General features: G+C 43.2%; 1 protein-coding gene across 30 annotated transcripts in view; it reads left to right on the top strand.

The window, feature by feature from the left end:
* KIF1A (kinesin family member 1A) overlaps positions 1-23,789 on the top strand; it is a 111,089-nt gene that overhangs the window by 22,665 nt on the left and 64,635 nt on the right. For all 30 annotated transcript variants that reach the window (XM_053389705.1, XM_053389699.1, XM_053389709.1 and 27 more), the window contains exons 3-13: positions 9,480-9,556; positions 10,670-10,849; positions 11,583-11,648; positions 14,435-14,613; positions 15,109-15,220; positions 16,330-16,407; positions 16,928-16,993; positions 18,303-18,320; positions 20,164-20,239; positions 20,664-20,742; positions 22,406-22,548. In XM_053389705.1, coding sequence (XP_053245680.1) covers positions 9,480-9,556; positions 10,670-10,849; positions 11,583-11,648; positions 14,435-14,613; positions 15,109-15,220; positions 16,330-16,407; positions 16,928-16,993; positions 18,303-18,320; positions 20,164-20,239; positions 20,664-20,742; positions 22,406-22,548 — 1,074 coding nt within the window. The remainder of the gene's footprint in view (positions 1-9,479; positions 9,557-10,669; positions 10,850-11,582; positions 11,649-14,434; positions 14,614-15,108; positions 15,221-16,329; positions 16,408-16,927; positions 16,994-18,302; positions 18,321-20,163; positions 20,240-20,663; positions 20,743-22,405; positions 22,549-23,789) is intronic.

Raw genomic sequence — 23,789 nt, 5'->3', positions numbered from 1 at the left:
TTCCAGCCAGTGAGGTATAGTGGTTAAGAGCGGTAGTCTTATAATCTGGGGAACTGAGTTCACGTCTCTGCTCCTCCACATGCAGCTGCTGGGTGACCTTGGGCTAGTCACACTTCTCTGAAGTCTCTCAGCCCCACTCACCTCACAGAGTGTTTGTTGTGGGGGAGGAAGGGAAAGGAGAATGTTAGCCGCTTTGAGACTCCTTCGGGTAGTGATAAAGTGGGATATCAAATCCAAACAACTCCTTCTTCTTCTTCTTCTTCTTCTTCTTCTTCTTCTTCTTCTTCTTCTTCTTCTTCTAGAAACAAAAGGCCAGTTAGTAGTTCCCGCCATGAATGGCATTTCACTTCTCATCCCTGATTTCCCATTTTCTTTTCCAACAGAAACTCTATAACATAGAATCTAAATCCTGAACATGCTTCGGCTTGTTTCAGATTTTTCAGCCCTTCATTAAAATAAATTGTATTTTGGCAAACCTTGAGGTTTCCCCAAGTATGCTAATACTCCATTTTGTTTTCCAAGAGTTCTATTTTTGCTACAATCCTGTTGGTACTCACCATTTGACTTCACTATTAAGGGGAGTGATACTGTTGCGGCTTAAATATGCTGTTTGGTACTGGCATATAGATGTGTGTGTCTTTTACTTTATGTTAGCCCTGAGTTATGGGCTATCTTGAAATAGCTCTCTGGGAAGCTCTGCTGGAGACCATCTGCATAAAGCACGCAATTGCTGACATTTTGGTAATTAGCTGATTTGTTGTATGAATGTACTGTTTCCCACTGCTTCAATCAAGCAGAACTGCTGGCTGCTTTGTGGAGAACAGCTGAGACCCTTAATGGTATTTCTGGGAATATTATAAATCAGAGACTATTTCTGAATTTGTCCTGTTCATCTTCTCTTGATTTCTTCATACTAATATCCTGTGCATGTGCTCCTTTTTGTGTATGTGGTCTTTCAACTTCAGCTGTACAGTGATTCAGATGCTCAAATGAATCCTTGGAAAGATACCAGCTCTTATCTTCTGAGGCACATGCCCAGTTTATATTTTTTAAAAAGAAAATGATTATGGAAGGCACTGAAAACAAGACACTGAAGATCATTATTCCATTATATAATTCACATTCACAGTTGAGGCTGAAATCCAAATAAAAGGCTGAGATTCAACGTGCTACTTTACCACCCACGGGTTTGGGGACTCCCTGGTGAGTTCTTGATTCCTCACCCCTTTGAACTGCAAACCCACGTGCCACATCACAATAAGGTTTTGAAACTTATCTCTGTGTTTGTTTGGTTTTTTTAAAAAAAGCATGTAGAGCTGGTGTTTGATGAAACTGTGTGGGTAGGGCAGGGACCAGCACCCTGGGCAGGCAGGCAGCATTTGAAACACCTGCTGCCCCAGCTAGGTGTGCACCAGTTGCTGGAACAGCTCTATAAAGCCTGCCTGTCCTGGGGGGCCATCCCCGCCCCCAGAGAGGCCGCCCCTGAAGGGGAGACACCAAAGGGGGGGTCATCTCTTTGGGGGAGTTGCTTCAAGGGTGGAATGAGGGTGCAGACCAAGTACCAGCCCCCTTGTGCTAAAATTATGGTTTTAATGGGGATGGGCTTTTAACTTGGATGGGTGTTGTTTATTTAGCGGGGTGGAGTTGTTTTAAATTGTTCTTAAGTGTTGTATGTTAATTTGTATTTTTTGTTTTTGTTTTATAAGGCCGATGAATATTCTACAGCCTTTTAAATTTGTTTGTGGGAGGGGGGTTATTGTATTATTTTTATTATAACTATTTACTTGTGTTTTTACCTTGTAATTTATCCTGTGAACTGCCCTGAAATCTTGTGATGAAGGGCGGTATAATAATAATAATAATAATAATAATAATAATAATAATAATAATAATAATAAAGCCTCCTTTAGCATGACTTTAACATGGAACTAGCTGTAGTGTTCTTTCAGTCACAGTATTCAGTTTCTCTCACCCTATCTTTAAAACGATATAGCATAGTTGGAGAAGGAGCAACAGAGGGCAACTAATGCAACCAGGGAGACTGGTAATCCTCTGTTCTAGAGGGAGAGCTTAAACAGTTTTGGTGCTTTTTTTAGCTTAGGAAGAAAATTCAGCTAAAATAGAAAACAATAAAGGCTTGTAAAATTGTAAATATTTCCCCACAGCACTCGATTTTTAGGGGGCAGGGCAGGGTCATTAATGAAAGAGAACAAAAGATTCAGGACAAGCAAAAATTCATTACACAATAAAACAGTTGGCATATATGGAATGCAGTGCACAAAATCAGAAAAGTGTAAGCAAATTCACAAAGCTCCCTGCATTATTTAATAGCAACGGCTTGTGCATTTGCCATAGAACTGCTTAAAGTAGAGCAGGGCTAGGTGGAATCTCAAGAGGCTGCCACAACAGACAAAGACATATGAGTCTTGAGACGTTGGCTGTAAAACCTCTGATGAAGAGATGGGGCGTTGTCTGCTTTGTTGGTTTAAAAATTTTCTCTTAAAAATGAAATGCCCATTGTTAGCTGTGTATGGACATGATTTTCAGCCCTCTGAATTACAAAGGGAATGAAGCCTTTTTTCTGGGTTCATGTACTCAGGCTTATGGGGCAAAGGTTGAATGTAATCTGTCACTAAGGGACCAATTTGTGCAAAACAGAGAATTGCATCAGCTGTGACACAAAGGAAAACACTATGATGCATAGGTTATGCATCACAGTTATGAAGATGCAGATTGGCCTTCTACTGCAGCCTTTCTTCTCCCTGTACTTGTCTATCTTGTTAGGATTCTCAAAAGTTGCCATCTCCCCCTGTCTAGAAGTCCTTGTCCCCTTCTTGTTCTCAGTGCTACAACAAATATAAAGTGAATATATTTTAATATTTGCATTCAAATAATAATCCCACACAAAAATGTAAGGTGATTCATTTTGTTATGCTTCGCTTTCCCTACCTGGGATGATGCTAATCAGTGGCCTCAGGTGCGTCTCTGCTTCTTAGCTTCCTCTGCCTAACAGAATTGTTGTAAAAAATACTGAGATAAGTGTTAAAAATTATGTTTAGGCTGCAATCCTATAGCCACTTTCCTTGCGGTTAACTCACTTGGGCGGACATGTATAGAACTGTGCTGTTAAAAGTGTAGGGGAATAATTGGCTATAATACTGAATGTTGAACACTTAAGCAAAAAACCGGTCAGAATAAAAGTAAAGTCATGAATTTGTTTTTCAAGGCTGGAAGGAGTTTTAACTGAACAGTCCACTTATGGCATTTTGAGAGTCATTTGATCTTGTAAAGGCATCACCCTGCTTGCTCTGTGTTTATTTCTGCATTGATTTGCATGTTGTTCAGTTATTCCATGGCTTGCACTGCCTTTGCTTTTGATGGCTACACCTACCAACTTTATATCCCTAGGCAGTCTCCCTAGCAACTGCCACTCTTTGCAGGAAGGCTTATCATTAATTTAGGATCCAGGATGAATAAAGACATCAGAAATATTGTGTGGGGTTCATTCCCTCCGGACTACTGTACAAACAACATACTGTTATAGGTACAGTTAATTTGCTAGCACCACTGCATGGGTGAGAAGACCACTTCCTGCAGGGCAGATGTGCAAAGAATTAAGTGACTCATTAGATTCAAGCATTTAAATATGGTGCACCTGGGAGCTTTTAGAAAATCTCGTGCGTTGTTCCTTCCTAGGCAATACATGTTAGCTTAACTGGCCCAGGTTTGCTTGTTTGTTTGTTGTTGTTGTTGTTGTTATTATTATTATTATTATTATTATTATTATTATTAAAAAGCAATACACACAAGATCAGTGTGTAAGCAAATAGCATACACCATGACTAAGGTTGCTGCTAGATACCCACCTTATTTATTTTGATTCTTGCTGCAACATTTCCTCTTGTCACAGTTCCATTGAATTCTCTACATCAAACACAGCATATCCTTGATGCAATCTTTTGTTCTCCCTATATATTTTGTGTGCCAGATTTTATCACTGTCTGGTATGTACAGCAACATGTAATGCATCTCAGCACACAGTGGAGGAAAACAATGCTGCTGCATTTTTAACCACTAATGTATACACAATCCCAGTCTTTCCCATCTTTTGCTGTAATTTGTTGCCACCCTTCCATGCCTTCCTCTGTGTCACTTCCTTTTTTTGATTCCCTTCTGCAATAAAAGAACCTCCTCTTGGGAGAGTTGAGCCTCTTTTATTTGCATGGCACATCAGCTGCCTGCTAATTCTTCACTTAGCACCATCTTCTTCTTCTGAAAGGTCATTTGAATGACGCCTAAACTTATAGATTTGCTATTTTAAGGTTTGCCATTATTCTGTGTTTGTGCCTCTGTTTGCTGTCTCTTATTTTAAAATGCAATAAACAATTAAGGAACAGTGACAGAGCAAGCCAGTCTCAGTTCTTGGATTGCCATGGTAACATTCTCCACATCAGAGGAGAAGTGTGGTACAGAATTCAAAAGTATATGTTTGTTGCACTTGGATTTTAAATGACACTGAAGTGAAATCCTTGTTCTTTGGCTTGGTTAGAATCAAAAGTCTGGAAGGGTCATCAGAAGTATAGTCCAGTTGATCCAGACTCCTATAATGAAATGGTTTCCTTGTACCAAACCCATTCCTATTTTGCTTTTCCAGTTCTGTTATCGAAGTCAGTTTGATTGGAGATTTCCCATGGATTGAACATGGAACCATATGCTCTGCCACTATAAGCTATGATTGTTCCTGCAAACTAAGCACTTTGCTTGATGCTCTATTCATCAGCGGCAACAAAATAAAACAAAAAAAATGAGCTCTGTCTCTCTACTGCCTGACAATGTACTGTAGAAGTGTGGCTATGGAAGCTACAATGCAGTCTATCTGGATTGAATCTTTATTTCTTTTCCATACCACTTTACTAAATGGCTGTTCTGAACCAGTACTTGGGTGCAGCAAGAAACTGGATGAAGATGAATAAACTTATGTCAATCCAGACAAGATGGAGGTACTTTTGGTTTATCAACCGAACAATGCCCAGTCTGTTCTAGATGTGGTTGGACTCTCGCTAAAGCATCAAGTTTGCAGTCTGGAACTGCTTATTTATCCTGCACCATCATTAATTAAAGACTTAGGTAGCCTCTCTGTGGCTTCAAGTGCCTTTTATCAGCTTTAACTTTTATGCCAGCTGTGACCTTACTTGAATTTAGATAGCTTGGCCACAATTACCCATCCCATTTCGCCACCTGAGGCAAAATGGGAATCGCTGCCTCCTGGCTCCAACCACTGCACCTCACTTCTTCTGCTGCTCCCTGGCTCTCACCAAATAAGGTGGGCGTCAGGGCACTCTTCCAAGAGTTGCTGCTCTCTTGGCTTCTCCACCCAGGAGCAAGGAAGACAAATGGCAACACTGCATGCTGGAATGCCGCCTCCTTGGCAGCAGAAGCGGTGTCCTAAAAATTGAAAGTGTGGTCACTTCAAAATTGCCCGCAATGGACAGGATACCCCTTCTGGTTCATGGGACAGTTTGCAGGGTTAAAGTGTTATAACGATAATTTGGCATAAATTCTCAACCCATCCCTTACTGAGTTTGGTACTGAGTGGTGAAACATTTGTATGACAGCTCTGCAACGTGGGAGGGTGAAAAGCAATTATCGCTCTCTTTAGAAGTTTGTATCCTTTGCCGAAAGTCAATCTCAATAAGGTTTCTTTTTAAGCACTGCATTTAAAAAAAAAAAGAGAGAGAAGAAGAGCATGTTGTTGTTTTTTCTATTTATGGAAAATAGCAAGTCTTTAAGAATTTAGAAATGTATGGATTCAGAACTATAGTACAGGTAACCCCTCATTTACAAATGTTCAATATGTGTGTGACCCCCAACACACGCATCACTTCGAACTTGGGAGTGACCCAAAACATCACAAAAACATCAAAAAGGGGGGGTGTGGTGGTGGTACAGGGTGTTTTCAGGCGTTTTCAGTGGTGTTTCAAATACACACACGCAATTTCACTTAAATGCATGTTGTCTTGGAACATAACCTCTGCGTAAATGGGGGTGGGGTGGTTGCCTGTATTTCCACAGATGTATGTATTTTTAAAATTCAGAATAAAATGGATGGTAAGGACTCCAGAATATATATAAATTATACATGTGTCTAAGAGTTCAGTATTATACTTACTGAACTATACAGGAAGCAGCAGCAGTTGGTGGGGCTGAGCAGGGTAGGGCGAGCCCTTGTTCACATGGCATCCCAAAGCAGAGATCTGAGAAGGCGATGGGCAAGATGTCAAGGAAGCTGGCATGGTACGGGCGTAGGGGCAGGAGCATTGGATTGGCTCCACCACTGTGCCCGCACCACACCAAACTCCCTTCCACCCAGAGGTGCCAACTTGAATAAAATGGGGGGGGGGGGAGGTAGGCCCTGCCCTGTATAATTGATCACAAGATGTGGCACATACACACCATTTGAATGGCAATGCCCAGCAACTTGGGAGGGGTGGCCCCCTCAAATATTTTATTGGCGGGGCCGAAGTGACCTTGGCTTCCAGGAGCTAGCTCCTCTGCCTCCACCTAATCTCTCTCCCTCATGTTTACCAGCAGCAGCCTCCATGTTGGCAAGCTGGGCGAGCAATGCCACCTCACCCCCACCCCACCAACTGATGCCAAACCTGTACTGAATTCTATCCCTAGCTGAATGTAAAAGCATTTTATGACACCCCGGTGAACTGAAAATGAACACAACCTAGGAATCCTTACCCACTCCTTTCATTTTCCATTCAGAGGTTATAGTAGTTTGTTTTTGTTTCATTGATTAATAACAAAACTCAACTAAAAATTAGGGTTGTATCCAACACTGTGCACAGTGGGACTTCCCTGTTGCTCTCCTCTGCCCAAGATCCTGCCAAATCTAGTTTTGAGGGATCCCCAACCCTCTAGAGCAGAATCTGAGGATGCACAGTGAGTTGCAGGGCAGAGGAGAGAATGGGGAAGTTGCATTGAGCAAGTGCAATGACAGCACTGGATGCAACCCAATAATAATAATAATAATAATAAATCAAGAGTGCAATCTTATGTGTTGCTGCTTAGAAGCTAGTCTCATTGAGTTCTATGCACCCTAAAATGCAGACAGTTCTGGGAGAAAGTGGAATGAATTGTTGCTGGGGAGGGACAGACATCTCTCATGCCTTCTCTGACTCAAGGGCCATCACTCTATAGTCCATAAGGATGTGTTAGATGGCTGGTTAGCTAGTTGCTGTACATATGAGTCATGATAGCTTTCTGGCTGAATAATAAGGGTGAGTGGCTCACATTAAGGACACTCTGCCACTTGCTGTTTCTGACGTGTGGGAGACTCGTCATAGCTGTGTCTGCAGCTAGCTCTAGTAATTGGTGCACATAACCACTGACCTTCCCATGTTTGCTGTCAGCTATGCTTATCAATTACCTCTGAGTCCCTTACATCAAGACTCATGGTTAATGACCCTTCTGTGGTCTTAAGAGCACTGCTTGCTACAAAGGCAAAGCTCTGCTATACACTCATTCCATGTCTCTCTACTCAGGCCAGCACTGCATTGAATGTTTTAGGCCTGTTTTGTTGCTGCATAGCATACCAGCAAAGAGAAGCACTTGGTTGCTGTAAATGGAGGCATACTGTTACTGCAGATGGATGTACAAACACTCCTTCCTATGTATGATAGGAAGCAGCACACTGAAACTGAAAGTCTAATGCACATGCAACAACAACAACAACAATAACATGATGTAGTGCCTACATTGAACAGCTGTAGAAAACAATATACAGAGTTCCTACCAAAGGCTGACTTGCCCCCCACATTGCGGGGGCACATCACATGATGCGTCACGTTACACGTCACATTATGCATCCCTCCCCCAGCTGGCACGCAGGTGCTTGTGTGCTGGGCTGGGACCTGCAATGTTCCTACCCACAAGCTTCTAATCAAAAAGATAATGCCTCAAGGTTGCAGAATAACCTTATTTGTTTCCCTAGGCTTTTATGTGCATTCTAATGTATTAATGATTTTTAAAGTATGCTGTTCATGCTTTCTTTGTATTTTATCGTGCTTTTGTAAACTGCTCTTGAAACTTCTGCTGAAACCATTTAAATAAAAATAGCCCCCCTTGCAAGGTCAGGAGCTGTTTCCTTCCCTCTCTGCATTCCCCAAGGGACATGAAACCCAACTATGCTGAGTAGCATTTGGCTGCTGACTCATTTGTAGGCTGTTTATGATCATGTTCAGTGGATGAAATCATTGTCCCCACCCCCTCCAATTTGCATTGTTGTTTTAAGCAAGTTTTCTTGTATTTTTATGTAAGCTGTTTTATGCATTGGAAAAACACCACATTTAAAAAAATCTAAATAAATACACTATATCGAGCTGTGGATATTATGCAGTGGGAGCTTATGCATGTGATCTGATCTCACATCAGGAGTGTGTGTATGTGTGTGTGTGTGTGTGTGAGAGAGAGAGAGAGAGAGAGAGAATAAAAAAGAAGGGCAAATGGATGCAACTGGTCCCATAGGTCTTTCCCATTGAATGGGCAGCCTAAAGACCCAGGAAGTCAGCCTTATTTCTGTAGTCATGTCATTCATGTGCGTGTCCCCGCAGTGTGGCATCACATCATGCTAAAGTCTCTTTGGGTGCGAAGAGCCACCTGCATTGGCTGCATCATGATTTACATTGCTAAGACCTTTTTGGAAAAACCAAACAGATAATTAGAAATCATCCAAGAAATCATAGCAGTTGTAGATGGCTTTAATGGCCCAGCAATCAACATATCTGCCTTCTGTGGGAGGATATCACTGAATGGAAGAATTTAAGAACATAATAGCTAAATGTATGTCTCTGTGTTGTGGGACTATATGCTTCATCCCAGCTTCTGATTTGATCCTGGAATGCCCATATTTTCCCCGCCATTGCTTCCCCCACTGAGCTCAGGGAGGAGTATGGCAGCAGCCACGAGAGACCTTCCATTGCCTCTCCATGGCCTCTCCACGGCTGCTGCTGCCGGCCTCCTCTCTTGGGCAGCTCACAGTGGCTGCTGTGATCCTTTGCATGCAAAAGATGTGCTCTCCCACTGAGCTATGGCCCTTCCTCAAATACATTAGGTGTACAAGGATAGAAGAGACTCTAGTTTTATGCTTGAGTATTTCCCTAGCTATTTCTTAAGCCTAGTTAGTACTTGAAGACACTGCCCTGCAGTGTGTAGCTGACTAGTTCACATGTTTCAAGAGGGGCAGGACTCTGTCTGATGTAGCCTGGCCTATTAGGGGATCCATCTGTGGGGACATGTGGAGCATGAGGTGCCTGATAGTGAGTGCAAGTGGAACGTGTGCTCCAAATCAGTGGATTGGATGGCTTTAGGGACCTGGATGCCTCAAAGCAACAATGCTTCTATTGAAATGTAGAAATGCTGGTTGCCGAGGGTTCATATCATATCATGGTTTCCCCCTCTCTGTTTCTTCTTAGCTATCATTAACCCAAAGCAGCCGAAGGAGACACCAAAAAGTTTCAGCTTCGACTATTCCTATTGGTCTCACACAACAGTAAGTAGACACTAGACTACAACTGGGGATGCATTTGCTTTTGCATACAGTGGTACCTCGCGTTACAAACGCCTCAGGTTACAAACTCCGCTAACCTGGAAGAGTTACCTTGAATTGAAAACTTTGCCCCGGTATGAGAACGGAAATCGTGTGCTGGCAGCAAGAGGCCCCATTAGCGAAAGCACGCCTCTAGTTAAGAACAGTTTCAGGTTCGGAACAAACCTCCAGAATGAATTAAGTTCATAACTTAATACCACTGTACTATTAAGTTGGCTTAGCATTGGACTTGGATTTTGAAGTTACTGTAGAGTGAGATGCTCCTGAATAAATATTTGTCTAAAAATAATTCAAGGCAATTATTCCGTAAGTGGTTTTGAACAAGAAATAATTTTGAGGAGTAATCACAAGCAATTCATGGACAAATAGTGGGGAAACTGTGACTCAGCTGCTCTCTGTATTTGCACAGCTGGGTTTATGGGCCTTTTTATTTTATCTGTCTAATATATGCTCCAAAAGACAGGAAAGTGTTGAGTGCGGCATTGGAGATATTCATCAGGATAGTTCTGTTCAACATTACGTAAGCTGGAGTCAAATGCCTCAGTGATTACTTCAGTTACATTACAAATATAACATTAATAGAAATCTTTCTGAGGCCCACCATGTCATAACAGTGGGTCAATTACCGCAAATATAGATCAAATATAGGATGATTATTATGCCGTACACTTTAGTGGCATTCATGCCCAAGGCCCCTTTGCTGCGTAATTCTGCAGGGCAGTTTAAGTTGCCATTTTCCAAATGGCTACATAGTGCTATGCATTATGTCTTCTAAGCCTTGAAATAAATCATTTGAGAAGATCCTCCTCTGCTGGAAGGCTCCAAATTCCATCCTGAGTTCTTATTTTTGCTTCCATAATTGCTCAGAAGTAATAGCACACACAAAAAAATATTCTGATCGAACTGCTCCAATGTGAGGTCGTATTAATTCTGACATGTTTTTAGAATAATTCTTGGTTAAAAAATAAATGAACAGTATGCCATGGAAAGGGGAGAAAAGTTCTCTTCTTTTCTCTTTTGATGCTTTCTCAGTATCCCTCATCTTTTTCTTAATAGCCTGAAGACATCAACTATGCTTCTCAAAAGCAAGTGTACCGGGACATTGGAGAAGAGATGCTGCAGCATGCTTTTGAAGGTTATAATGTCTGCATATTTGCCTATGGCCAGACTGGGGCTGGCAAGTCCTACACTATGATGGGCAGACAGGAGAAGGACCAACAAGGCATAATCCCCCAGGTAACTATAACAACAAGAGAATGCAGCTAGAAACTAACAAGGAGGTCCAAGAAAGGGATGTTTGGGGTGGAATTTGGAAAGTGAATAACTATAAGAAAGGTAAGGAGTGTGTGGAACAGTTAAGTTGCTGAGCGGCAATAAAGAGAGGGCGGAAGTCCATGGGCTCATCGAGAAAATGGAAAGATGTAGTACCACCTAGTGGTAGGTGAGTTAAAGGGGCCATAACTGAGTTGAAGGGCAGAGGCTACTGATTCAACCCATAAGGGAACCCAGAAAACCATGAGGGAAGACAGGGAAAGAAAGAGCATGGGCGTTGGAGGGAAGATACATTCCATTATTTTGCGAAACAGCACAAGGCTAAGGGCCCCTGTTGACACCTCTGTCCATCAGTTGGCTGAAGTAAACCATTGACTGGGGGGGGGGCAGAGCCTAGAAGGAAGGAGCAAATTAGAGAGCGCTCAGGCCTACTGGCTGCGGCCTGTACCTTTAAAAGAGATTTAGCTGAAAATTTACTCAAAGCTACCAGAATTGTCATTGTTTCAGTGAAGGGATGAACTTATATGTGGAGCTACCCTAGCTATATCCCAGCTATCCCAGTGATGTAGATTTTCTTGTTCAACAAACATCTAGATAGAAATCTAGGCAGCTGCCAGATTATTGATAGATTCTGAGTAAGTGGTACTATTGTCATAGATAAATGCAGCTCTTTTTCTTTCCTTCTGATGTTATGCAGCTTTGTGAGGATCTTTTCTCTCGAATCAATGACACAACGAATGACAACATGTCATACTCAGTGGAGGTAAGAACTGGTACTTGGTCATAGTCCATACTTCCTTTGGGGCAAGATGGAATATAGGATGGGTTCTCTGAGCATGAATGAAAGTCGTATTGGCGTGTGGAAACACAAAGTCATTGGATTATGAATTGACAACAACAAAAGTTACAGAATAGTGTTCTACTAAATTCTTGGGTGACCAGGTAAAAAAGAAGACAAGACTCCTGGCCTTTAATAGTTGTTTAGAAGAAAGGATTTCAGCAGCTATGGCTTTTTAACGCGAAATTCCCTTTTCTACACAACTGTTAGGTGAAGCAGCCCTGTCTTCTTCTTTTTATCTCTCCACCCTAGGGGTTCACCGTGTTTACTTTTAGGTACAAATTTAGTGGGCAGCAGCTGCTTTAGGGTTCACCCACGCTTCCTTTCGCCGTGCTGCTTTTCCCCAGGAAAGCTCGTAGTTTAGCACTGAATTGGAACAAATGGCAGTTGCGTTTTCTGTGGATTGCTGTTTGTTCCTATTTAGTGCTAAGCAGCAGGTTTTCCAGGGGGAAATGGTGGGGCAAATGCAAAACTGCTTGGATAAGCAGCAGTGTGGACAAGCCTTTAGTCAGCTTTCAGTGTTAACCTGATGATCCTGCACAGCTGTGCTCCCTCCTCCCCTTTGTTGGGATACTGCCAGGGAAACCTCAAAACCACGCCCAGTCAGCTGTGGGACACTAATCAAATTGTCCGCAGCTCCTGGAACAAAAAGTACATCTCTGATGGTAGTATGCAGACTTGCAAGTTTCACAGTCCCAACTCCTGCAATTTGCAAAGTCCTTCCATCAGCCAGGTGGATCTCTCCATCTTGAGGTGTGAAGGAGATAAACAGATGGCGGTCCTTTGAAAGATGGCGACTGGCCCCAGAGTCAATAACAAACCTAGCCTTCGCTTTTAGAGCAGGTGTGCTGGCAAACATAACCTTGTTTTCCACCAGCGTGGGCTTTTGCAGCTTGCCCCCCTGCTCCTGGCCATCAGACGTGCCTTTAGCCTTTGGTGAAGCTGTGCCAGCGAACAAAGCCTTGTTTTTCCCTGGCTTTCCACTCCCCTTCTGCTTCGGGCCATCTGCAGGCTTTTTCCTTTGTTTACATCTGGCCTTCCGGCCTCTGCATAGGCTCTGACCTTGGTTCTCACGAGAAACAGAGCTCTCAGCTGCCGACTCCTTGGCTCCCCCTGGAGGCTGGAATGCTGCCTGGGATGACGTGGCAGTCTGCTCCCCCTGCAGCTTGCAACCGGTGCCCTCAGCATCCCTGCATTCACTCGCATTCTGGGAAAAAGCCAGGACCTCCGATGCATTCAAACACTGGGCTGGGATGATTGGCAGGTGGGCCTTTTTCAAAGCATCCCACATGTCACGTGCCGTGAGATTTCCAGCAAGCGTTTTTATTTCCTCCAGAGAGACGGATAAGACTATTATGTCCATGGCCCTCGAATGCTGGGCCTCCCATTTCTCTGTCCGAGGAACTGGAGTGGCTTCAGACACAGTATGCCAGACTCCAAACTGACGCAGCAAGCTCTCACACCATTTCGCCCAGGTCTGATAATTGTGCCGATTTAACTTTGGGCACTCAGTGGCCTCCGAAGCTTGGAAAATCTCCATTCCAGCTTTTTACGTGAGCCTTGCGTCTTTTTGCCTTAAAAGACGTCTTATCTCGGCAGCACATAAATCACGATGCCTCTGGCTCGGCTCCCAGGCCAATTAGACTTGCCGGACTTCAAAAGCTCTTGCCGGCATTCAGAAAAGCCTCTGCTTTCACTTTTCCAGCACATACCTCAGCAGTCTGACGCTGTCTTACTCTCCTGCAAGTGCCGTGAATCTGGGCCCGAAACCTTGTTGTTGGGATACTGCCAGGGAGATAAAGTCCATCTGAGCCCCAAGCTCGGTGCCGGACGATCCATCAACCTCCCGTAGTCAGGCAATATCAGCAATTTAGCGGCACGAAGCCTCAAGAAAAGATAGCCACATTCTTGAACTTGTGCACACTCTTTCAGCAGAATTCACACAGCAAAAGATGCACAAGCAGGACAGCATATTTACAGTTTATTCAGCGTAGGTCAGAACAAAAGAAGACATGACCGTCTGCTCCGACTGCTCAGGCAAAACAGCCGAAAACGAAAGGAACAGACAACATAAACATCCTGTGAGACAGGAAATGCGCAGGCTGTTATACAAACATCCTGCTCCCTTTTAAGGTGGAACGGAAATATCCTAACACCCTTATCGGATGAATATGCAACTCTGCTCACAAAGCAGCTCCCTTTTGAAAATCTGCTTCCAGTGTTTATGTTAGCACTATCTGCTGTGCATATTTCTTTTTACACATCTGTCTTCAGGGTTTGAAAAGCTTGTGAAGAGAGCACTGGGTAAAAAGTGCAATCCAAAGAAAGTTTGAGCTATCAGTGGAACACAGAGCTATCAGGTGCTTAATTATTTGGAAGTATGTCCCATTGTGTTCAATGGGCTTTACTCTCATATAAGTGTGCACAAGATTCTGCTTAATTGTGTTCCTAAACCCCTTTGATCTGTTTGTAGATTTTCTTTGTGAGGTTTTCCCAAAGAACTTCTCTGCAACTCACTGTTTGGAAATAATATATTGTAGGCTGAGGTCAGAGGGGTTTTGTTTTATTGTGTTCTGAAGAGATAACTTGCACCACGTATGTATCAGGTAGTGTCCACAAGATGTGCCCTCTCATATGCAGCTGTGCTTATGTTCAAATAGATCCAATTTTTCAGTGCATAATTCTCATTGTCTGCACACTGTGCCCGACAGGTGAGCTACATGGAAATATACTGTGAGCGTGTGCGTGACCTCCTGAACCCCAAGAACAAAGGAAACCTGAGGGTGAGAGAGCACCCACTCCTTGGACCATATGTTGAAGATCTCTCGAAACTAGCTGTCACATCCTATAATGACATCCAGGATCTAATGGACTCTGGAAACAAAGCCAGGTAAAAAACAACTGCAGGAAGGCCTACCCCATTCTCCCATGTAGTCATGAATATAATTGTTATTCAGAGCTCTTTCCACCAGAAGTCTTTGTGGTAAGGGGGGTTATTGGGGAGCTGAGGTTGCCTATGGGGACAGTTGATGGTACTGGGACACGAGGACCCCCTAGCAAACCTGTGGCCCTCCAGATGTCATTGGACTACAAGTACTATAAATCTCTGACTATTGACAATGATGGCTGCAGCTGGTGGGAGGTTCACAGGTTTCCCATCCCTGTTTTAAAGAATTGCTTAAGCACTTGAGCACTGTTTAGAATCTTAATTACCAGCCTGGACTCCTGCCTTGTCAGCCTTGCTTCCCAATTGAAAAAGGCTTTTGAGACCTTGGAGAAAGACTTCCTTATAGCATTGGATCTTCGCAAGTAGAAAGTGAAACTTGGATTCCCAACTTAAGCAGAAAGAGAAATTTAACACTTCACTGTTGTTCTTGCTCAACAGGACGGTGGCTGCCACCAATATGAATGAAACCAGCAGCCGCTCACATGCCGTCTTCAACATTATCTTCACCCAGAAACGGCATGATGCAGAGACTGACATCACCACTGAGAAGGTGAGTGTAGGCAGTCCAGTAAAAGTTGGTGTTCCTGCCAGCAGCACAAGAGGTTAGGGGTGGAATGGGTGCAGCCTCCTGCCACCTTCCTTGTTATAACTACACGGCCATGACTCAGCCTCTGACCTCAGCTGGCTCTTTAGCTAAACAACATGACTCAATGGAATGGGGGCAAAGATCATCATTGTACAAAAAAATGAGGTGAGGATAGCTTGATGGGATTGCTTAGAAGACGAACCTGCTATTCTTTAATCTTCCTTACATTTCCTTTGCAAAGCCCTCCATCCACCAATGAATTAGACTTGGGTCTGGGAATGAAAATAATAATCAAAATATGCTCCAGCTTTGTGTTGTCAGAACTTCCACCAAAATATATGGATACTAGGAATGTAAAAAGAGTGGGATCATAACAAAGGTCAATCTAACCCAGCAACCAGATGTTTCCAATAAGCCCATCAGCAGAGCTTGAGGGCAGTTGTCCTCTGCTGCTGGCTCTGAACATGGAAGTGCCATGTAGCCATCATGGTTATTAGCCTTAAGGCCTGTTCACCTTGAATGGGTCTGGATCCTCTGGATACTGGATCCTCTGGACTGCTGCCAGAGTTGGGACAAATGTGGTCATCATGGGGAGCCCAGTTGCGCAAGCATATTGTGTTGTTATGGTTTCTTGGTTGTTTTATTGTACTTTGCCTTGAGTTTTGTTATTGACAGAAAGGAAATGAACAAGTTTTAATTTTTAAAAACATTGGAAAAAACACAGAAACAGTTCTCAGTTTAGCCTGTCCAGTCAGCACTTGTGCGATGAGTGGAGTGAAAGATTTCCTTCCGAATGAGACTCTTAAAGCTTCCAACATCTCGACTGCATGTGGCCCTTCTAGTGTCATGCCAAGCGAAAGTTGGTATGAGTCCAACACTTTCATTTGAACAAAGCATTTGCTGCTAAACTGTTGTGCCTTGTTATGAAACATCATCATGGTCGTGCGTTCTATTTCTTTCCTGCCTTTCTTGCATCAGACTCAAAAGTGGCATATGTCAGTACCTAGGTGGCCTCTTGTTCAGGTGGTAGATATCATAGGCAACAAGTTCCTCATCTGTTTTTCTGATTTCAGGTCAGCAAAATTAGCTTAGTGGATCTTGCAGGGAGCGAACGAGCTGATTCCACAGGAGCAAAAGGCACCAGACTGAAGGTAAGAGAAGAGACCAAATTAAACTAGAAATGGATGCATGTGTCTTTATTGTATGTAGGATTGGGTACACCAAGCCTCTCAGACACTATGGCATAAGGTTATCTCTTGGAAAATACCAAAAAGCCCCTGAAATGTCTGAAAGTGGCCTGGTAATTATCACTGTTCATGTACCAGTCCTTTTCTGCAGTCCATACTTGCTCATATTCCATTCTTTTCCATTTCAGTCATTTTGCTGCTGGTTCCTTATTGCCTAACTATTAATGCCACCCCATATTGCTGCCCTTCATTCATTCTGGTTGAGATACAGGCAAAGCTGTCTGTTACTGTATGGGAGTGGAGTTTCACCAAATTAATATTATTGTTACTGTTGTTGTTGTTATTCAGGCGGTAACTTCTCAAGGGAGTAATTCTTAATCCTGATGGTTGTGTGAAGCAGAATGTCCTCATCGGTTGAAATTTCTTTGTGAAAAGTTTGTGTTGGAATTAGTTGCTCCAAATAAGGATTGTCTTGTTCTTACAGGAAGGAGCAAACATCAATAAATCACTCACTACGCTAGGGAAGGTGATTTCTGCTCTGGCTGAGATGGTAAGGATTGATAGTTGTGAGTTTATATACAGAGTTTACAACTCTCAATACACACTCTGCAGTGCTTCACTAGAATTGCTCAGCCATTTGGCCCCTGGAGCAGCTATGAATCTTTATTATTATTATTATTATTATTATTATTATTATTATTATTATTATTATTATTTCTATACTATCATCTGAGGATCACAGGGCAGTTTATAGTATAAAAACACAAAAATGCATACCATAATAACAAACAAAAGCAATATTCTCCCCTCTACAGTTTAAAAGGCCACAGCTTGTTTAATTAGCCAAAGGCCTGAGAGAAGAGGAATAAAGTTTGGGAGATGCCCTGTGTTTCAGTTTGTGGAAGATATGCATGTGCAATTAGGCTTTTTTTTTTTAGCCCCCGTCTCCTTATGTGCTTTTTGGGTGGGGGGGGGAGGGAATGTGATAATCAAAACAGGAAATTTCCAATACATTTAAGTTTCTAAAATTAAGTCTAATGTCCAAAAATGTTATGTGAAAAACAAAACAAAGACAGGACATTTTTGTTAATTGTCTCTTTAAAAATTAAAATGCCAGAGAACAATATCTGTAAAGAATAGTTATTTTTGTTTGAAAACATTCTGGCAGCTCTTAATCATACAAGATGTAGTTGATTTGAACTGAAAGGTCTGAACATTTCAGGAATGGATCTTAGCGGGAGAAAACCTTTCTATGGTTGACATATGCTCCTTATTTTGTCAAGTCTAGCACCCTATCTTCCACACCACTATAATTCTATGAACCTTATCTCTGAACCGTGATGGGCATAGCATAAGACTAGGTTGGGGAGTATCAAGGTGGAGCAACCACTGCTTCCCAAACTCTGCTGCTTGTGCTGACTAGGTCAGAATATGTCTCTTGCTACACCAGCTTGAGGCTGGCACAGCAGAGAGGCCTCAGGATTGGTTGGGATATCTTCAGGACTTTGGATCGCCCTGCCCCCAAATTTTCTGTCTCAGGGCATTCCCACACTTTACGGATGGCCAGAGAGAACACACTGCCACACTGAGTACAGAGCTCTCCTCACCAGTGGAAGTTGTCAGAGAGTTCCCTGCACCTTATCCTGACCCCTTCCATTTGCACAGAACTAGGTTAGGGTTGCATCGCAAATGCTCTCCATCTGGGCATGTGGGTATTATATCTGGCTTGTGAGAAGTCAGGATGTTGGTCCCATTTTCTTATTTCAGTTAGTCCCCAAATCCAATTGTTCTTTTATTTGACCCATTTTGGTAATACATGTTTATGCAACTCTAATCAGTATCTTTGTTTTTCCCCCCAGGATTCAGGACCAAATAAGGTAAATAATACCTGTGCTTTGGAGGGGGTTATAGGAATGAGCTGATCTCCCTTGTTCTCTTCCATAACTAGCTTGGAGACATAGGTGCCACCTCATGCCAAAGATTGTGGGTGCCTGCAACAAAGGGCTTCAACTTTGCCTATTGGTTTTGTGGAGGCCCACATCTTCTTGTGGCTGCAGCTACAATCCTATACATCTTCCAGATGTACAGTCGTAACTCGGCTCCCGAATGCCTTGGGAGTCGAATGTTCTGGCTCCCAAACAGTCGAAAACCGGAAGTGAGTGTTCTGGTTTTCGAACGTTCTTTCAGAAGCCAAATGTCCGACGGAGCTTCCGATTGGCTGCAGGAGCTTCCTGCAGCTAATCAGAAGCTGTGCTTTGGAAGTCGAACGTTTTGGAAGTCGAACAGACTTTCGGACTGGATTGTGTTCGACTTCCAAGGTACGACACTAATGGAATTTACTTCCAAGCAAGAGAGGAAAAGACTATATGAGCACATCACAGACTTGACATGCTAAGTCTTTGTTAGCATTTCTATCCCCTCCTTTGTCTACACCAGGGGTCAGCAACCCGCGGCTCCGGAGCCGCATGTGGCTCTTTTACACCTTTGCCGCGGCTCCGGGGCAGATACTAGCGAGGGGAGGAGGCGCATTGTGCGCCCCGACACTCCCCACTGTGGCGGGCGCTGTACTGGCTGTGACGTCGCATGGGGGCGGTGCGTGCGTTAGTCATGTACCGTCCCGACGTCACCTTCCCACCCGCCCGCTACATTGTAAGGGGCATGTACGCTGGTCACTGAATTGAAAGGGGGCATGTACGCTGGTCACTGTTTTGAAGGGGAGTGAAGAACACACACACACAAAAAGGTAACTTGTTAATTTAACGTTTATTTCTATGAGGAGGAGTAATTCTGAGGGGTCAAACAAAGAAATAATAAAAAAGTGACAAAAAAGTTATTTTTATAATGACGAGTTTTGCGGCTCCCATTTTTTTTTCTTCGGAAACGGGTCCAAGTGGCTCTTTTTGTCTTAAAGGTTGCAGACCCCTGGTCTACACATACACACACATACTTGTCTTCCTTCCATGCATGGGTGTATTCAAGGGAGGGGGGCAGGGGGGCAGTTGCCCCCCCCCCGTTAAGTAAAACAATAGAAATACTTAATTAACTGGCCAATCAGGTCAGTTCTGCCCCCCTACTCCATGGCTACTCCATGTAACTTTTTAATAAGCCAACCATATTCTTTTCTGGTCGGCTGCAGCTGATGCAACTAATGGGCTCTTGTGCAGAGAGCAGGGGTGGTGTTAGCAAGAGAGGCAAAGGTGTTTTCCCATGTGTTTCATGGGGCCTGCCTGAAGTTCTCAGCTTTGTTTCTCCTGGTAGTTGGAACCTTAAATAATCAAAATGATCGAGAAGAGACAGATCCAGCCCATTGTTATCTCCCACCCCATAAAATGACCTAGATCCTAACACACTTGCCATGGATTCAGTGGGGCTTATTTCTGTGCTGAGGATAGGCAGTGGGTGGGAAGTGGGGGGCTCCTTCACGATATATTGCCCCCTGTCATCAGTCATGTAGGACCACCCCCAGGAAACAATTCCACTGCATATGAGTGTACCTGGGATTGACCACTCAAACAGTGCTGAATTCAGAGTGAAACTGGCTTTGGAGAAACTGCAACAAAATGCAGAATTTCAGAAGAAACAAGTGAATTCTGGGTACTATGTACATGGATTCAAAGAACAGGGGTGTACATATGCTTAATGTTCTGTCTTCCTTGGATTGGGAAACACTTTCAGAATCAGAAGTGTATGTTTAATTGTTGTGTTCTGTCCTCCCTGTAGAATAAGAAGAAGAAAAAAACAGACTTTATTCCATATCGGGATTCTGTACTTACCTGGCTGCTCCGAGAAAATCTAGGTACTTTGTTCTCATGACTTATCTTAGATCTATCCTTAATCTCTGATTTCTTGGCAGTGACCCTGCAGGTTGTTTATTGTAAGACTCCTTCTATTGGAGGGGTGGGTAACACTCCAATAAGCAGCACCATTGCCAGAAATTTCATTGCATCAATATGGTCAAGCATGGATAGTGCATTGCTAGTGCCCAATTTTTCTCCAACTCGCACAACGTTTGGGTGACTGATGAGGCTTTCATGGTGCTTGGGGCAGTTTTATTGTTTGCTCATACCTTGTGGGCAAAATGAAATGGTGAACATGAGAGTGAAATAATAGATATACAGGAAGAGTGTTAGAAAGGAAAGGAAGGGAGCCAAAGGAGAGATGTGGTATATAATTTTATATTTGTACCAGACACTGTTTTTCTGTGTTAATTTCCTGGGCAGGTGGTAACTCTCGGACTGCTATGGTTGCTGCTCTCAGTCCAGCTGACATCAACTATGATGAGACTCTCAGCACCTTAAGGTAGGTCTCATGCAAGTTTTCTCACACTCTGAATGGGGCCAAGGGGTAAAAGATTCCCCTTTTGAAATTAGACTATGTTGTTTGTATGAGACTACTCTCAAGATGTTCCAGGAGGAAAACATGTTTGGATACTGAGTAAACAAGAACTCTTTTTTTCCAGTGGATTATTTTGGGAATATGAAGTAAAAAAAAAAATTAATGGAAAATCTGGATTCTTCAAGTCTGGAAATGCAGGTTTGCATATAATGTTCATATCACAACAATTTCAAGTTGTTTCCACAGAAAAGCACTGAGCGTATATTAACTTACTGCCACTTTGGTCACTTGATTAACCCACAGTAGTTTCACAATAACAGCAGTGGTGAATATGTCCTTTTGGAGCCTGGAAAAACTTGCTGATACACCCTGATCAGATACATCAAGCAGGAAGAAAATTCACATGGTGAAAAAACAGCCTGATTTTATTGTAGGAGCTATGCAAATAAAGTTGAATGAAGGTATCCATGTATGTTCTCCTCCTAACATCCTATTTCCACCATTAATAACATCACCACAGTTCTTTGCTAATAGTGTAGCAGAGCTCCTTCCTATGGAAGGCAATGAATATGCTTTGCTGTTAACTAATGTTGTTGCCACAGGAACAGTCTGAGGTTCCACCGCTTCTTCGTCCGTACCGTTGTCCTTCAGGGATTTCACTGTGCTATTATTATCAGCTTGACTCCACATAAGAGGGATGAAACATCCCTGTTCACTTGTGAGCAACCCCTCTCGATTCAGACTGCCAGACTAAGATGCTTTATTGATGTGTCTGAGGAGGCCAGATCCTCAGGCTGCAGCAACTGAAACCAATCCCACAAGGTGTCATTCGATGGTGCTCCGGGGACCTCCAATGGAGTCAGACCAATTGTGGCATCAAGCTCAGCGTGGATCTGAGTGATTCTGCCCTCAAAGTAGTCCACAAATCTCTCACAGCAGACTAGTGACTGGTCTGTTTTCAGTGATACAACCCAGGTCTGGGCCAGCTGGTTCACCACTCTAAAGAGCTCTGCTGGCGATTCTCTTAGAGTGCAGTAGAGGCCGGGAAAGTCCCAGTATGCTCCCCTATCCAGGGCCCTACAGAATCTCTCTACTATACTAGCGGTGTAATCATATTTTGTATTTCCTGGTAGAAGTAATAATATTGGCAGTTTTCAGTTCTTACCTCAAATATTTCATTTGTATTGGTATTTTATCTTATTTTATTATACACCATTTTTGTAACTTTGGGTTATGAAGCAATTTACAAATCTGCAAATAAAATAAAAAAGTGGCATGGCCCTGAATGTTTTTCTCCAGCTTGGGGGCATGTGTGTGTTGTGTGTGTGTAGTGATGGAGGCAGGTGGGCAGGTAGGTAGACGGAAGGGGTGTGGGGTTGGAGGCTCACCAGGGTGATGTGTGAAAGAATTGATCTCTCTGTGTCCTTGGTTACCAAAACGGAGTGTGGAACGAGGTCTTGTATAACTCAGAATTGGACTGGAATTAACTGAGCTATTTTCTGAGTTTGGGAGGGTTTTCTGAGACTGAATGAGGAAGCTCACCTCAGTGTGCTTCCATAGAAGCCACACAGTATGGCACTGTCAGCAGCCCTTCCTAGTTTACCCAGAATGAATCTTGCTCCTACAGGTATGCTGACCGAGCTAAGCAGATCAGATGCAATGCCGTCATTAATGAGGATCCTAACAACAAACTGATCAGAGAACTGAAGGATGAAGTGGCTCGCCTGAGAGACCTGCTGTACGCCCAGGGCCTGGGAGACATCATTGACAGTATGTTACATTTCTACACATTGGACTGGGACTGGCATTTATCCCCACCTTGAATAGAACAAGATCCACCCTCTGTGTGGTTTCCCTTTCTGCTTGATAGCCCTCCTGCCCTCCTGCCCTACTGCAAAGTGACAATAAGAAGGTATAAGGGTCAGGTCACATGTCATAGCCACCATGTGGAAGCTAAGTCATTGCATACAATGGCTGTGTCACTACAAACTGTTGAACAAAAGATGTGCTCTCACATGGTGACAATTGCTCAATCTAAGTATGGAGCTACTGCAAATGAATAGCTCACTGTGTTGTCACACCTGCCAGATGGAGGTAATATGGAAAATGACCCCAAGGCAGCTCTGTTACTGGACTTGCTTATCTTTTCCTTCCCCATTGTTTCCTCCTGATTCCCTAAAAGTATTATCCGTCTTTGCACACCTGGTTTCAGGCACATCCCTCTACATGACCCATAGCTTTTTACAGGCCCAGTCATAGAATCAGTGCTTTCTTTCTGGGGGTACGCAGGGGTACGCATACCCCTAAACATTTTGTGAATCTAAGTTTGGCCTCATTGAGGGGCAGTATTTCAATATGAGTAGGAAAATGAGAGTACCCCTAAACATTTTTTTAGGGGGGGGGGACACCACTGCACAGGATCATAGCAGTATTTCAGTTCTCCTCCTGTCTGACTTGGGAGAATTGTGTCACCACATTATATTGCTGTGGTAGCTTCCTACGCTGTGAATGAGGGAGAAATAGTTTGACGTGAAGGATATGCATCTCAGGGCCTTTCCTGCCAATAATATAAATTGAGCAATAAAAAAGTTCAGTTGATGCAGGGGATCCAGATGTCTTTCTCCCAGATAGCACATTTGTTGTGAGATGTAGGGATTTTGGTTTCTTTATCCCACAGCAATCAAACAGCAGTATTTTGATGCTAGGAAGATGTAATCTACCACCTACAGCGAGTAAGTGCTGCAGAGAAGGTGGGCTTATAAGTTTCATGTCTCCTTTATTGGACGGTGACTGTGTCATTGCTGAAAACCACCATTTTGTTAGCATTTTAGTTTCATTTTCCACACCCCTATATTAGCTTGGATGTTGTGTGCTCCTGAAAAGGTGATTACACATCTTCCCATTTAAACTAGTTTGACAGAAGACTATCCCCTTGCAGTCAGTCTGACTCCTATCCTGCACTATGGAAATACATGGCATACTGTACAAAAGAACAAATTCCAGGTTTCTGG

This window comes from Podarcis raffonei, chromosome 5 (assembly GCF_027172205.1).
Source record: "Podarcis raffonei isolate rPodRaf1 chromosome 5, rPodRaf1.pri, whole genome shotgun sequence".
NCBI classification, from domain to species: Eukaryota; Metazoa; Chordata; class Lepidosauria; order Squamata; family Lacertidae; genus Podarcis; species Podarcis raffonei.
This window is presented reverse-complemented; position numbering and strand designations above follow the sequence as displayed.